General features: G+C 41.1%; 1 protein-coding gene across 1 annotated transcript; it reads left to right on the plus strand.

Annotated features, from left to right (window-relative positions):
• The first annotated feature begins 274 nt into the window (after window positions 1-274).
• On the plus strand, window positions 275-16022 carry LOC124124445 (thyroid peroxidase-like). Its single transcript, XM_046487618.2, has 13 exons — window positions 275-347; window positions 1442-1526; window positions 2923-3053; window positions 3903-4076; window positions 4460-4511; window positions 6891-7009; window positions 7999-8103; window positions 9012-9113; window positions 9911-10071; window positions 12833-13338; window positions 14092-14264; window positions 14722-14845; window positions 15925-16022. The coding sequence occupies exons 1-13, from the start codon at window positions 293-295 to the stop codon at window positions 15983-15985; spliced, it is 1848 nt and encodes a 615-aa protein (XP_046343574.2). The 5' UTR covers window positions 275-292; the 3' UTR covers window positions 15986-16022.
• The last annotated feature ends 520 nt before the right edge of the window (window positions 16023-16542 follow it).

The following is a 16542-nucleotide window of genomic DNA, read 5'->3' on the forward strand; positions in this document are numbered from 1 at the left end:
ATGTCTAGCCATATGTTCGTTGTAAATGGAAAACATGTTTTGATAGAAATAGATAAGTGTATGTTTTCAAATAACCGACACCCATTTCCTTCCCTTATTAGTCATTATGTCTGTTATCGATGTCCAATTCTCTTATTTATACTTATTGCCCCCATCTACCTATGGGCGAAATACATTTTATCTTTATCTACTTAATGATATCTAAGTGTCGATCTGAACAGCGTGGTAAATATACTATATATAAGGGGTAGTGAAATAGGGTAAGATCAGTTGGCGAATTGACAGCACCACAATGAAAACCTTTGCCATACAAGTTCTTTTGCTAACGCTTTTCATTGCGTTGTCGGGTAAGTGTTTCTGTCATACATTTAATTGTGTGTGTGAGTGTGCGTGTGGTTACCGTGTGTGTACGTGTGATTGTGTGTGTGTAGGTGTGATTGTGTGTACGTGTGATTGTGTGTGTGAGTGTGTGTGTACGTGTAATTGTGTGTGTGTACGTGCAATTGTGAGTGTGTACGTGTGAGTGTGTGTGTGAGTGTGTGTGTACGCGCAATTGAGTGTATGTACGCTAAATTGTGTGTGTGTACGTGTGAGTGTGTGTGAGTGTGTGTACGCGCAATTGTGTGTGTACGTGTGATTGTGTGTACGCGCAATTGTGTGTGTGTACGTGTGAGTGTGTGTGTACGCGCAGTTGTGTGCGTGTACGTGTGATTGTGTGAGTGATTATGTGTCTACGCGCAATTGTATGTGTACGTGTGATTGTGTGTGTATGTGTGTGACTATTTGTGTACGTGTGAGTGTGTGTGTGTACGTGTGAGTGTGTGTGTACGTGTGATTGTGTGTGTGTTTACGTGTGATTATGTATGTGGTGTATGTGTGCGGCTGTGTTTGTACGTTTGATTTTTTATGTGTGAGTGTATGTGTGTGACTGTGTGTGTGTAGTTTTAGTTTAAACATCTGTTATTCAGATTGAAATGGATTGGGAACAAGTTATCCAACTTAGGACTCCATCTCCATTGTGTGACTCAGTGTGTGTGTACGTTTGATTGTGTATGTGTGAGTGTGTGTGTCTACGTGCGATTGTGTGTGTGTAGGTGTGATTGTGTGTGTACGCGTGATTGTGTATGTGATTTTATATATGTGACCCTGTGTGTGAGATTGTATGTGTGTACGTGTGATTCTGTGTGTGTGTGTGTGTGTGTGTGTGTGTGTGTGTGTGTGTGTGTGTGTGTGTGTGTGTGTGTGTGTGTGTGTGTGTGTGTGTGTGTGTGTGTGCTACTGGTGATATTCCCGTATAAGGTATAATAAGTGCATTAAGCTCTCAAACATACGTCTGATTGAGAGCCGTTGTGCATTTAATAACTTCAAGTAGAGAAGAACAATTAAACAGCAAACGAGGAAGAACTACTGGAACTGAACTGTTCCCATGTTTTCTGTTCAGAGGGAGGGGGGAGCAGGTCGCCATGCGCCCATCTGTCCCGGTCCTCGAAGGGGGGGAAATACACGCAGTCCGTCCACAGAAACAGGTATGTATTCGACACAGAGTTAACCTCATTTATCCCGACACCCCGGACATAGAGGCGGCACTTCACTCCCTGATTAAGTAATTCGGACCTGGTTAATCCGGACACATTTTGATTCATGTCTTTCCAAGTAGAATGGGACGTATGATGCGCATGCTTCAATCACAGTAGTTTCTTGTCATAATATCAACGTACATTTTAATGATGATTTGGATTAAGTACAGCTTGGATGACCAGCTGAGGCAGGTTACAGGCAATAGGGCCAACTGATCGGTCATAGTTCCCAAGAAGCAGAAAAGAACTCCCGTACTCGATATATACACACTTTGTATAGCTTGCTTCATGTTTTGTGTGTGTACTCCATCATCAAATATATAATCTGTTAATGGTAGTGAAATGGGGTTTAACGTCGCGTTGAAGAACAGTGCACGTTTATAGTGACGTGCATGTGTGTGTGCCCCAAAGTACCCTGGATACACCACAGTATAGCGACTCCCGCGTTCTTGTTCTATCACCTAATGACGAACCTTTAAGGAAGGGTAACGACAAGTACGTCTTTTGGTATAGTCTTCATCGAGCATCGATATTTGGAGAATAGCGAGCCTCCGGAGCGGAATACATATTTGTTAATCCTATATTATATTCACGAGACAGAAATACGATTGTAACACTCTCCTCATTATTAGTGTGTCATTCTTACAAATCGCTGTTTATGACATAAATTCAGTCAATGAAGTTACTTTAGAAACCCTGAATAGATACAGTTCTAGAGTGAATTATATAGAGTCTAATGATTTAAGGTTAACTTCGTGTACAGAAACACCACCATAAGGGACAACAACTACATACATGTAAACTGATCGAGAAAGCAATATTTAAGCAAGTAGACACTGGAAAGGTAAAGTAGACAAAATGTATGGACAACCACTTCTGTAATTAAGGTAAAGGAGACCTTTCGGCATAGATCCTTCTACGGTTGTCAAGCAATACCGTTGTTTCAACCTTGCTGGACAGCGGTTTAAGGATCTATAGCGAAACGTCGCCTTTACAGACATAGAGCAGTTGCTATCCATAAATTGTGTCTACTTTGTCATCCGTCAACCTCTAAGTAATGCCTATCAAACACTTTATTGTAAAAGTAGTTCCGGCAAGGTGACCTCATTTGCTTATGTGTCGAATTATGCCGTTGTATACTCCCCAGGGAGCTGAAAATGATTGTTGAGGGCACACTGATCCTTTTACCGGGGTAATAACTGTCTAAGCGCTAAGAGCATGCTTATGCATGGAGTACAGAGCCATATAAATGGACTATTATTATTGTTATAATTATATTTATTTCAACGAATGGGGCATATCAACCGTCACACTATCCGCCATATGTTGAATGGTTCTGTTACAGACGAGCTTCGGCCTGTGACGACAAAGAGGCCTACCGAACACCTGACGGGAGTTGCAACAACTTGAACAACCCCCAGTGGGGGGCGGCGGGAGCCCAACTCTCTCGGGTACTCCCCTCCGTGTACGCTGACGGTAAGCGATGATTCACATAAGGGGCGCACCATTAAAAAATATTAAGACAAAAGTTCCAACGGAATAAACACATTTAAAAATGCAAGAAATGAAAGCATGTGCTTGTTAAATGCCGCAATAGTCAAGGTATAGGACGGCGGCCTGTTAATAATATATTTTGGTCCAGACGATCAAGTGATTGATATTATGAGCAACGATCCATGCCGTTGGGGTCAGATGACAAGCAATCAACCATGTTACCGAAACAGACCAAACCACCAATTAAGCCACCTCTTAATTACGTGCATCAACCAAGTCAGCGAGCCTCAAAACCCGATCCCGTTGGATGCTTGTCGTAAGAGGCGACTAACGGGATCAGGTGGTCAGGCTTGCTGACTTGGTTAATGCATAGAATCGTTTCCCAATTGCTTGGATCGATGTTCATGATGTCAATCACTGGATTGTCTGATCCAGACTCGATTATTTACAGACCCCTGCAATACTGCTGGAGTGCGGCGTTAAACAACAAATAAACAAACAATAAGCTTAATTACGACCAGTATAACTTGATGGGGGTAAATCTTAAGCCGGAATCCTCACGGTGCGGATAAAACGAAGAAACCCGTTTGAAAAAAAATATGAATAAATGTCACGATCCAGTTTTGGGCAGACGTTATGGCTATTGCGTGCTGGAACAACAGGTATATGTGTTAATTGCCCAACTAGCAGTATTCTGAACATACGAGCAGTGACGGCAGCCTCGGTATATGCCCGGAATCAGTCCATGTGTATATTGCAAATGTATCTCTTCGCATCCCCAACACTCCTGTGTCTAACTGGGGTTGAAGGTATGATCTGTTTTGACTGCAGGTATTGGAACCCCCCGGACGCTTGCTACCAGTGGCTCCACTTTGCCTCACCCCCGGGCCATCAGTAACCACGTTCATTTCGAGTTAAGCTTTCTCTCCAACAAGAACACCGTCATGCTGATGCAGTGGGGGCAGTTCATTGACCACGACATTACCGGAACTCCAGTGATGACAGGTCCGTAGAGTGATGACCAGTTCGTCTCACCGTGTTTTCATATTAATAGATACAGTTATTAAGCATCTCACACGATTGCTGCACTGTATTGTCAAGGATGATTGTTAACTTGAAACTCCAAAAAAGTTGGAAAGAAAAGATGTGAAAGCAAATTTAGCAAAGAAGAGCCTTCGGTTAATTATTATTATTATTATTATTATTATTATTATTATTATTATTATGATGATGATGATGATGATGATGATGATGATGATGATGATGATAAATGTTAATTCTGTTTACAATCATGAGCATGTATAGTAGCGTCATAACACATATGTTAAACTGCATATGAATATATATAAATGTATATGCTGTGTTCATTCAGTGTTCTTCTGTGACAGATAACGGCGGGGATATTGATTGTTGCACATGGCCCGATTCATTTCAAAGCAAGTAAGTCCTATTTGCATTTTGAACTGACTTTCATATTCATTTCTTTTAAAGGACAACTATACTCGAAGTATTTTCAGATTTTAATACTTTAGGACATGCTTAATTACAAATGCATCACCCAATTTATATTGGAAAAACGAAAATAGCGTCAACAAATGACAGACGAAAACGTCCTAAAAACGAAAAAAAATCGCACTGGAGGGATACCCCTTGCTGGAATTAAAAGTTGTTACCGGTGTTTGACGCGCTGCGCAACGATAACGATCGGCCTGGCGCCCAGTCTGCCCGTTCATGCGTTTGATTAACGTGTCCACAACTTCTGTCAGTTAATGTCTTATAATTAAAAACATTGAAGATGCCTTCAGTTGTCTACCCAGGATATTAATCTCTGACACGCATTCGTTGCGTGGAATGGGATGGAGGGAAAAAACAAGTAGTTTGTCACAATAAGCTAGTTACAGATTCTTAATTGTTATTTTAATTGTTCACAGTGTCAAGATCAAAGGTGACATTTCACACATTCAGTAAAATTTGCAATGATTTTGATGTTGAAGAAATAATAGAAATAGCAGAAACTGTATACGTACAGGTGGCTCATAGGCCATACTGTGTGATACTCTAATATAATAATTTTCTTCTTCTTCCTCTTCTTCTTCCTCCACTTCTCTTTTCCTTTTCTCCTTCTTCCTACTCTTTTTCTTCCTCTTCTTCCCCTTTCTGCTCTTCTTCTTCTTTTTCCTCTTCTTTCTTCTTCTTTTCCTATTCTCCTTCTTCTCCCGCTTCTTCCCCTTTCTCCTCTTCTTCTTCTTTTCCTATTCACCTTATTCTCCCTCTTCTTCCCTTTTTTCCTCTTCTTTCTTCTTCTTTTCCTATTCTCCTTCTTCTCCCTCTTCTTCTTCTTTTTCCTCTTCTTTCTTCTCTTCTTCTTCTTTTCCTATTCTCCTTCTTCTCCCTCTTCTTCCTTCTCCTCTTCTTCCTCCTCCTCTTCTTCTTCTTCCTCCTCCTCTTCTTCCTCTTCTTCCTCCTCTTCTTCTTCTTCCTCCTCTTCTTCCTTTTCCTATTCTCCACCTTCTTCCTCTTCTTCGTCTTCCTTTTCCTCTTCTTCCCCTTCTTCGTCTTTCTCTTCTTCATCTTCTTCTTCCTCCTCCTCTCCTCCCCCCCTTTTCTTCGTCTTCCTCTTCCTCTTCTTCTTCAAGTCTACATGTCAGCCAATGAAAACAGTTGGCACGCACCTCTGCGGCGGTATCTTTAGGCCACGCCCCCATATAGGTTTATTTTCTATGAAATTGACTAAATGAAAATTGACATTCGCAACAAAATTCTTTTCAGTTTACCTAAATGCCTACATAGTATACCCCGTTCACGAGCACGACATTGACCCACATTGGCCCTATGTATACCGTCTTCCCGAGGCAAGAGCGTTAACTGACTTTAAAGGTCCAGTTTCCACCCTTGCCGAACAAGGCTGGAATTCCTGGGCTCGATCGTAGCGTCACCAGTGGCTATTACGAGTTATGTCAATTCTATGTCTCTCAAATATGGACCAATCAGATTCCACCTCTCGTATCACATGCATTTGCTTCAAACAAAATGGTGGCGCCCAGTCAAGACGATCTGATCGACCATCAAGATCTATTTTGTGATAAAACGGTTCTTACTTCGCGAAGTACAACAAATCACGTGAGCACCTTGATTTAAATCATGAAAAGATTTGGAAAATATCTGTTGACAACGAGTTGGAGATGCACATGTTTTGCAAATCCTGCAATGGCAGTTTACGAACCGGATTTCGATTTCGGTGCGCGATTTTGATTGGACCATGCATAGACTCGTTAGTCCAGCTAAATCTAACTCCATAATCCCAGCCCTGTTCGGCAAGGGTGGAAACTGGACTTTTATAGTCAGTTAACTCTCTTCCCACGGGAAGATATTTGTATACATGTGTATGGGTAATTAACTAAAGTATGTACATAAAGTATATGAATGGTCTAAGGCACACCTATCCATCAGTCTATTCACGAAAGTCCAGTTTCCATGTGTGGACATTTATAGTCCGTAACGCCCTTGCCTCAGGAAGATGCTGTATACTGAATAGCGTCAAGTCCAGAATACAGAACTGTTGACAATTTGTGTGGTATCAACAGATATATTAATTTAGATCATCCTATGGCGTTGGCATAAACGTTCACACGACTACATAATACATACAGCGCAGTTATACACAAATGAGTAAACGCCTTCATATCACAAGCATCATGACGTGTGCATATTAACACAAGTGGGCACATATACACACACACAGAGGTTCTTGTGGACGGGGTATAAAGTTAACCAATAACACCATATGAAGGTTTTATGTAAATGTCTTCTAATTCTCAGCATAGACTCCCCGTGTAACCCTATCTACATTCCGAATGGTGATCCGTACTTTCCCGATGGGACGTGCATGAACTCCGTGAGATCCGAGGCGGCCTCGGGAACAGGCACAAGCACAACAAGTAAGTTTATCTGCTTATCTCTGCAAGCAACGAGTTTTGGGATGGCGAGTATCACATATTAGAAATAAACATTGTATTCAGCAAACCATGACCTTGTACAGAACCCGGATGGTCACGTGACTCGATCGGTGTCAGACAAGAGCGACGCCATGTTTGTTTGCAAACACTGAAGAAGTACCTAGCTGACCTTATATATTCTCATATTTATCTTTTAGTGACCACAAGGGGCGCATATTTGTATCCACTGACTTTATCTGGCTGATAAAGCTCCCCATTACATGATAACCAAGTTTATATACAATTTCATTACAAGAAATAACGCCACTTCGTTTTTATCACGTTCGTTAATCCGGAAGGTCTACCAGTTACGTTTGGATTAACGTGGCCTTTTGTCCCAAATAAATAGAAACAGAAGAAAGGAACAAAGGTCACTGACTGAGTACATATAAATGGAGGAAATCGTAAATTAAAACAAGTTGAGACAATGTGTACATTTTATTTTCGTCTTTTCCTTTAATTTGTCTTGTTTTTGTATGATAAGTTTGTGCCCTCATACATATTGCATTATGTTGATACGTATTGATAGGACAGCTTTCATAGGCCTCATCCGTCTGTGTGTCACCTGAACCGTGCCTTTGTTGTCAATATGCCTTCTGGATTGTTTGTTTGTTTGTTGTTTAAAGCGCACTCAGCAATATTCCAGCTGTATGACGGCGGTCTGTAAATAATCGAGTTTGGACCAGACAAGCCAGTGATTGAGATCATGAGCATCGATCTACGCAATTGGTATACGATGACACTCATCAACCAAGTCAGCGAGCCTGACCACCCGATCCCGTTAGTCGCCTCTTACAAGAGTGTCACCTTTTACGGGAAGAATGGGTTGCTGAAGACCTATTGTATGTACCCGGATCTTCACGGGTCCAGACTGCACAGGCGTGATACAGGTCACGTGTGTCATGTTCATATCCGACATTATTTTAATTTAGATCCCAGACAACAATACAACGAACTGTCTGCCTTCATCGATGGCTCTCAAATCTATGGCATCACCACTGAGGAGACTGATGAACTCCGTGATAAAACGTCAGGAGGTATGTGCCGTTCAAACAACGTCATTCTCTTACCAAGGATCTTTCTCACACTTTTCTAGATCACGCGTTCTACAAACCATCATCCATTTTTCCTGGTCGTTATTACTACATGACATCGTACGTGCAGTAGTGTTAGGTTTGGTTTGTCACCAAGGCAACTGACGAACGCCCAAGTCCCACCTGCGTCATTGAGGGATGACCCAATGTCAAGCCGACCGCAGTGATATGACTGAACTTGTGTAAAAACCAACTCACTCACTCTCTCCTTCAATGAGATATTAAATAAGAGCATCTAACCCAAGTCTGTATTCTTACCATATGACAGATAGGTATAACTACAGTTCATAAATGTTCATGAAGCTTTTAAGATATCTATACTTGCACCTTGCACTGTATTTGCTGATGACCCTTACAATAGGATATGATTTACAAGACCGTATGACAAGAGAAGTGATTTCTACTTTCGAAACGTTCGCTTTTTCTCTATGTCGAGTAATATTCCAGCAGCTTCAGTCTCCGGTGTCTACATTTTACTAATTTAGAGGCACAATTGAGCATACTCTATATACGAAGATTTCAAATGCATCACACAACTCCACCAAAGTTCCTCCATTTTACAACATTCAAGGCCCAAGTTAAATTAAGCTTTCAGAAAGTTTTAAAGTAGAGCTATGGAAGACATAGAAATGTGACGCATCAGTGACAAAATGATGTTCGATGCAATTCCCTATGTTTCGTGTTTGTTCGGGCGACGACTTGCCTTGCCTTTGCATGTGTATAACCGATTCATAAACACATATATTTTTTATTTTAATTTTTAGTCGCAATAGTAAAGTAGACTCTGATTTTAGCAGATATTTCTTATGATTATGGAAAGGATGTCGCTTTATTCATTTTGTCTCTTCCAGCTGGCTTGATGAAAGTGAGCGATGGGAATCTCCTACCAAAGGGAGATGACGACGATTGTTTCCTGGACACTTCTGATTCAAGCAACTTCTGTTTTAAAGCAGGTACGTGCAAACTCTGATACAGGAATGAAAGCCATTTCAAAAGAATATTTGTATATATCGAGTCTATAGTTTGGATATGCGCTTCTTCGTATTGTTCACTGGGATGGGTCGTAGCGAGGATGTTCTTGAACGGACATGCAGTCAAAGTCTCTGTCGTATCCCAATGGACCGCCTCCGTGGTCTAGTGGTAGAGCGTCCGCCCGGAGAGCGGGAGGTGCGGGGTTCGATCCTCGGCCGCGTCATACCAAAAGACGTTAAAAGATAATTGTCACCCTGTCTGGCGCTCGGCATTAAGGGGCTAAAAGAAGAACTGGTCGTCTCGGAGTCAGTATACTGTCTCTGAGTGGGGCATTCATGTTACACTGCGGCATGGTATCTCAGTGGGCTAGCACTATAAATCGGCATCAGTCCGGACTAGAACAAGCAGCCACACACACGTGCACGTCGCCATATAAGTGCAATAATCTTGGACGCGACGTTAAACCCCATTTCACCTCACCTCGTATCCCAATGTATGCTTAAGTTCAAGATTAAATACTCTGAGTTTAAATGCTTAGAAACAATGCTTTTTGTGCGAAGGAATTCCCAGGGTTCAATATGAATGAGGAAGTAGTCCTCCAGTGTTTACGTCATTTCAGCAACACAGTCTCGTAAACGTCAGTTTTGCGGTCATATGACCGACCTCTCGTCCAATGGAAAAGCCTATATTGTGTAAACTTCACATTAAAAAAATATTAGAGGTGAAACTAATGTTAAACATTTCCCTTATTGTTAATAGTACTGACATACACCACTAGGTGACGCCCGAGTGAATGTGTTCCCGGGACTGTCGCTGCTGCACACCCTGTTCTTGAGAGAACACAATCGTGTTGCCGGGGTTCTGAAGACGGCCCAACCTCTTTGGAATGATGAAACACTCTTCCAGGAGGCTAGAAAAATCGTTATCGCTGAATTACAGGTGAGTGAATGATAGTGCAGAATGTAAATACTTGAAGCTGGTGTCAATCTCATTCAAATCAGATCTTTGTTCTCGCTATCGCTATACTATGTCCTTGTGTTCTGGTGTATACTATGTCCTTGTGATCTGGTGTATACTATGTCCATGTGTTCTGGTGTATACTGTATCCTTGTGTTCTGGTGTATACTATGTCTTTGTGTTCTGGTGTATACTATGTCCTTGTGTTCTGGTGTATACTATGTTCTTTTGTTCTTGTGTATACTGTATCCTTGTGTTCTGGTGTATACTATGTCCTTGATTACTGGTGTGTACCATGTCCATGAGTTCTGGTGTATTCTATGTCCTTGAGTTCTGATGTATACTATGTCCGTGAGTTCAGGTGTATTTTACATCCTTGATTTCTGGTGTATACGATATCCATGAGTTCTGGTGTATACTATGTCCATTAGTTCTGGTGTATACTATAGTGTCCTTGAGTTTGTGGTGTATACGATGTCCTGGGACTCTGGTGTATACCATGTCCTTGAGTTCTGGTGTATACTATGTCCTTGAGTTCTGGTGTATACTATGTCCATGTTTTCTGGTGCATACCATGCTCTTGAGTTTCTGGTGTATACTATGTCCATGAGTTTCTGGTGCATACTATGTCCATGAGTTCTGGTGTATACTATGTCCATGAGTTCTGGTGTATACCATGTCCTTGAGTTCTGGTGTATACTATGTCCTTGAGTTCTGGCGTATACCACGTCCTTGAGTGTCTGTGTTATAATATGTCCATGAGTTCTGGTGTATACTATGTCCTTGAGTTCTGGTGTATAAAATGTCCATGAGTTCTGGTGGATACCATGTCCTTGGGTTTCTGGTGTATTCGATATCCATGATTTCTGTTGTATACTATGTCCATGAGTTCTGGTGTATACTATGTCCATGAGTTCTGGTGTATACTATGTCCTTGAGTTCTGGCGTATACCACGTCCTTGAGTTTCTGTGTTATACTATGTCCATGAGTTCTGGTGTATACGATATCCATGAGTTCTGGTGTATACTATGTCCTTGAGTTCTGGTGTATAAAATGTCCATGAGTTTCTGGTGTATACTATGTCCATGTTTTCTGGTGCATACCATGCTCTTGAGTTTCTGGTGTATACTATGTCCATGAGTTTCTGGTGCATACTATGTCCATGAGTTCTGGTGTATACTATGTCCATGAGTTCTGGTGTATACCATGTCCTTGAGTTCTGGTGTATACTATGTCCTTGAGTTCTGGCGTATACCACGTCCTTGAGTGTCTGTGTTATAATATGTCCATGAGTTCTGGTGTATACTATGTCCTTGAGTTCTGGTGTATAAAATGTCCATGAGTTCTGGTGGATACCATGTCCTTGGGTTTCTGGTGTATTCGATATCCATGATTTCTGTTGTATACTATGTCCATGAGTTCTGGTGTATACTATGTCCATGAGTTCTGGTGTATACTATGTCCTTGAGTTCTGGCGTATACCACGTCCTTGAGTTTCTGTGTTATACTATGTCCATGAGTTCTGGTGTATACGATATCCATGAGTTCTGGTGTATACTATGTCCTTGAGTTCTGGTGTATAAAATGTCCATGAGTTTCTGGTGTATACTATGTCCATGATTTCTGTTGTATACTATGTCCATGATTTCTGGTGTATACTATGTCCATTATTTCTGGTGTATACTATGTCTATGATTCCTGGTGTATACCATGTCCTTAAATTTCTGGTCTATACGTGGCGGTCGGGTAGCCTAGTGGTTAAAGCGTTCGCTCGTCACGCCGAAGACCCGGGTTCGATTCCCGACATTGGTACAATGTGTGACGCCCATTTGTGGTGTCCCTCACCGTGATATTGCTGGAATATTGCTAAAGCGGCGTAAAACCATACTCACTCACTCTGGTGTATACTATGTCCATTAGTTCTGGTGTATACTATGGTGTCCTTGAGTTTGTGGTGTATGCGATGTCCTGGGATTCTGGTGTATACTATGTCCTTGAGTTCTGGTGTATACTATGTCCTTGAGTTCTGGTCAATGAGTTTCCGGTGTAAAGTATGTCCTTGAGTTTCTGGTGTATACGATGTCCATGGGATTCTGGTGTATGCTATGTCCTATGCTAAGTGAGGTTTTACTGAATATATAACATGATTTTTCAATTTTCATTTTTATTATTTATTATATTCACATATATGACCTCATTTCTGGAGATTAGAACATACGCTCGCAACTTGATGGCGTCGTAAATTGGACGACGTTATTTTTGAGAGGGTGAGATGTAGCTGGGCAACGCAGTTAAACGCGATGGCCGAACGATCCACCCAAAAGAGATATGACGCTCTTTATTGGAAGAAAAGGTATAGATAATCGACATTACATGTTGTGAAAAATCCGGGAAATACCAAACTTTACGCCCCTGTTCATAAAATGGACTTGTCCGACATTGCCGAGGTCGAATTGTGCCCAGGGAGTCATCATTATTTAAATACGGGTAAATATTGTTTTAAAGCTTGTAAGTTTATTAACATCCTAAAAGAGGCTGTACATCATGTTGATATCTCATATAAGAATTAAACAACTCGTGGTCGTGGTTTATCGTGCAATAAAACACTGTAGGGACCATAAAATCTACTCGAAGATCCGCCCTCATGATTTATTCCCCCTACAGTGTTTTATTGTACAATAGACAAATCCCACTCGTCGTTTATTTCTTAAATATATTCTTGTATTCACCTTTGTCTGATAGGTTATCACATTCGGGGAATGGTTACCTGATATCCTTGGCCAGGACGGCATATCAACTTACGGCCTCGGTTTCGACAACTACAACTATGACGGTACCCTTGACCCGACTCTTAGCAACGTCTTCTCGACAGCCGCTTTCAGATTTGGGCACTCGATGGTTCCAGAAAACTTTACCATAGGTTCTGATGTCGTAGACACCGGAGACCTCTTCGAGAGGACCAAGTACCTCATCAACAATCTCAATGACGTCGTCAGTAGTTTCGTGGAAGCTCGTGGAGAACGTGCCGATGCATGGTACGTTGATGGAATGAGAGACCGAATGTTCGAGAAGGATTCGGCAGCCAAGGATGGGTTTGACATCGTGGCGTTGAACATACAGAGAGGAAGAGAACATGGTCTTCCATCTTACAACGAATGGAGAGAACACTGTGGTTTATCCAAGATCACATCCTTCACAGATGGGACGGACTTTGGAAGGATTCAGGCTCAAGATCTGGAAGATATATAGTAGGTGTACTAATATAATAAGTTGCGTGTATTTGGTGAGCACTCTAGTTAGTGAGCACTGTATTATAGACGATTTGTATCATAAACAAACAGTGATCACTTAACGCTGATCGTGCGCCCAAGTTTAAGTCAATGAGTGTTTCATACTATCAAAAGAAATATATTTCGCTTAAGTTATTCGAAGCGATTTTTCAGGGGAATATGATGTATAATTTCATTGTTGGACAGGTTGATAGTTTAAGAGAGATAATTTATGAATGTCAACTTCAAGCCAGTCACGAACCGTAACCAGAGAACATATCTGCCAGTGCTTGAGACGTATTGATTTTATTATCAGTGCCACCATGTATCTGTCTCATTAGCCCCCTACCAAGGCAAATTAACCCAGATGACTTCAACATGTTCATTGCTTATTACCAATCAGTGCTAATAAAACTCCTGGCTTCCTTTCGCCCATTGCTCATCACCAAACATTAACTATTGGCTTCCCTTGTTGAGTTTCCACCATTGTTATCCTATTATTTTTCTTGTCTGTTACATGTACATACATGCATATATGCTCTCTGCATCCTACCATTCATTCAACTGATGCAGAAGTAAGCATTTACCCCCGAAACCTTGCGTTCCTCAAAATAAAGAAGTTGACATCCATAAATTCGCCCCCATCTGCATCACTTCTAAATGCCAAATCCTGACTTGAGGATGATAGTCTGTCCGTTTCCGTATACATATAGTCCGTGTTTCTCTTCACAGTGAAAGCGTGGATGATATTGACCTGTACAGTGGGGGTATCGCCGAGATTCCCAATTTACCAGCAGCTGTAGGAAAAACATACATATGTCTCATTGGTGAACACTTCAAGAAGCTCAGGGATGGCGACAGATTCTGGTTCGAATCAACAAACACAGTCACTGGATTCACAGACTGTAAGCAGTTTCTATTTGTATTTTCAACACCTGTAAGTAAATATTTGTGTATGTAAATTCATCAGACGGACTAATTATACTACTTTTATAATAAAATGCTTCTTTATATAATCTGTGCAATATGTATTATATATTTATTGGTCGAGTGGAGCATATATTAATATGTGAATTTGGACCAAGTACAGCTTTGAAGATAAGAAGCTGAAATGTAACATAGCTATGAAATACATGCATGTATCTAGGTGTTGCTGGTGGCTAGCTTGTGGTGAAAGAATCGCTTGTCAGGCTGAAGCCCCGGGTTCGAGTCCCTAGGTGGGCACACTGTCCAAGCCCATGTCTGGCGTCTCCCGTAGTGACACTGCTGGAATGTTGCTGAGGGCGCGATTTAAAACCATTCCACTCACTCTCAATCCATTCCTGCAAATGCAACGTTTATAAAGAGGTCATTCCATTACAGCTCAAATCAATCAATTGAAGAAGGCCTCGCTGTCTAGAATCATCTGTGACAATGCTGACAGCTTTGAGTCAATCCAACCCAGAGCCTTCAGTCGTGTAGATACATCAACTGGCACTACGGGAGGGTAAGCCAATGTTCATCGTCCATATTCTCAATACTGAATTGCCAGTTTAAACTATATGAGGACACAATGCTTCATTGTTGAGACAAACACGATATGACGTACTTATTGTTCATAAAGTCACAAATTGATTATATTACGTCATTTTAACAATACGCTGGCTTCTTTAGTGAAATTTATCTGAAGGGTTGACACGTTTATACACATTTCTTCATTTTCTCCTTAAATGTCAAACAGTATTATATAGAACATCCTATCGTAACTAGGATTTTTGGATTATCTGTACCTCGTGAATGAATAAAGGCTCGGGACTTGCACCATTTACTCACTCAGGTCAGCAAATCCGTAATTTCTCAAAACTCTTTGGTTATGCTTTACGATAGACTTGTCAATGTTAAAAATTTGTTCGCTAGATACTGGTACCAGATGACATTCAAATCATTAGTATTTATGACAGCGATACTTATGAAAATGGGTTGTACACTGCTCAAAACCAGCATGAAGCGCATTTAATTCACGTTCTTTCAGTGGACGTGTGACAGTATCAGATATACATGTGTGTCAAGCGATATGAAGCGTATTTCTCTTTATTTTATTTAATAAAATGACACTGACTAATGTATCAAATTAATACACGAAGCTCATATATTAATGTAAAGGACAAGCTATGAACTAGTCTGTTATATAAACTAGGCATAAAGACTTACACATCGTTGCAGAGGAAGTGTTAGGTTGTTTGTTTGTTATTTAACGCCGCACACAGCAATATTCGAGCTATATGACGGTTCTCTGTAAATAATCGAGTCTGGAACAGACAATCCAGTGATTGACATCATGAGCATCGATCCACGCAATTGGGATACGGTGACATGCATCAACCAAGTCAGCGAGCCTATACACCCGATCCCGTTAGTCGCCCCTTACGACAAACATAGTCGCCTTTTACAGCAGGTATATGGGTTGCTGAAGACTTATTCTACACCGGATCTTAACGGGTCTACAGAGGTAGTGTCTCGATATTATTGACTGTGAAAAGAACCAATGTAAGTATTATTCATAAAATATACTTATTTTATTTGCAGGAACAAGATTCAACTGTGTGCCAACATAAAGCAAGTTAACATAAGGAGGTTCTGGAAATGATAAATACAAGGAAATAAACCTAAGTGTAACCTGCTGCCTTAACGGATTTGTTGTTTTGTACCAGCCACTTTTTGATGGCTGTAACTCAATATTAGGCTCAACGCGAAACTGTGCACTTGATTTTATCATAATATTATGCATAATTTCCATTTGAGCCTAGTCAGGGCCTGGCTAGAAAATGAATGAGTGTGAATGCTTTTGTTTCACCTTGGGATGCGACCCATGACACATTATCACGAGATCGGGGCGGCAGGGTAGCCTAGTGGTTAAAGCGTCCTCTCATCACGGCGAAAACCCGGGTTCGATTCCCACCATGCCGCAGTTTAACGTGAATACCCCACTCAGACACAGGATACTGACTCCGAGCGGTCCAGTCCTTGTTTTAATCGCTTAATGTCGAGCGCCAGACATATTATTGCAGATATTTGTTGTGACGGGTAGGCTCCACTCAAACATTTGTTATCTGAATGATTTGATATTGTTCAATAACCATTAAAAAGCCAATTCCATTTCTCTGATTTACTCAAAGGAAATACAAAAAAAAAAGAAACCAATGC

This window comes from Haliotis rufescens, unplaced genomic scaffold (genome assembly GCF_023055435.1).
Source record: "Haliotis rufescens isolate VD_foot unplaced genomic scaffold, xgHalRufe1.0.p SCAF_12, whole genome shotgun sequence".
Lineage (NCBI taxonomy): Eukaryota > Metazoa > Mollusca > Gastropoda > Lepetellida > Haliotidae > Haliotis > Haliotis rufescens.

Bases quoted from the DNA above. Each gene is read 5' to 3' on its own strand.
- LOC124124445 (XM_046487618.2), top strand. From the start codon at position 293: ATGAAAACCTTTGCCATACAAGTTCTTTTGCTAACGCTTTTCATTGCG. The intron at 7,010-7,998 runs GTAAGTTTATCT...ATTTTAATTTAG, and splicing joins AACAGGCACAAGCACAACAA to ATCCCAGACAACAATACAAC. The intron at 9,114-9,910 runs GTACGTGCAAAC...ATACACCACTAG, and splicing joins CAACTTCTGTTTTAAAGCAG to GTGACGCCCGAGTGAATGTG.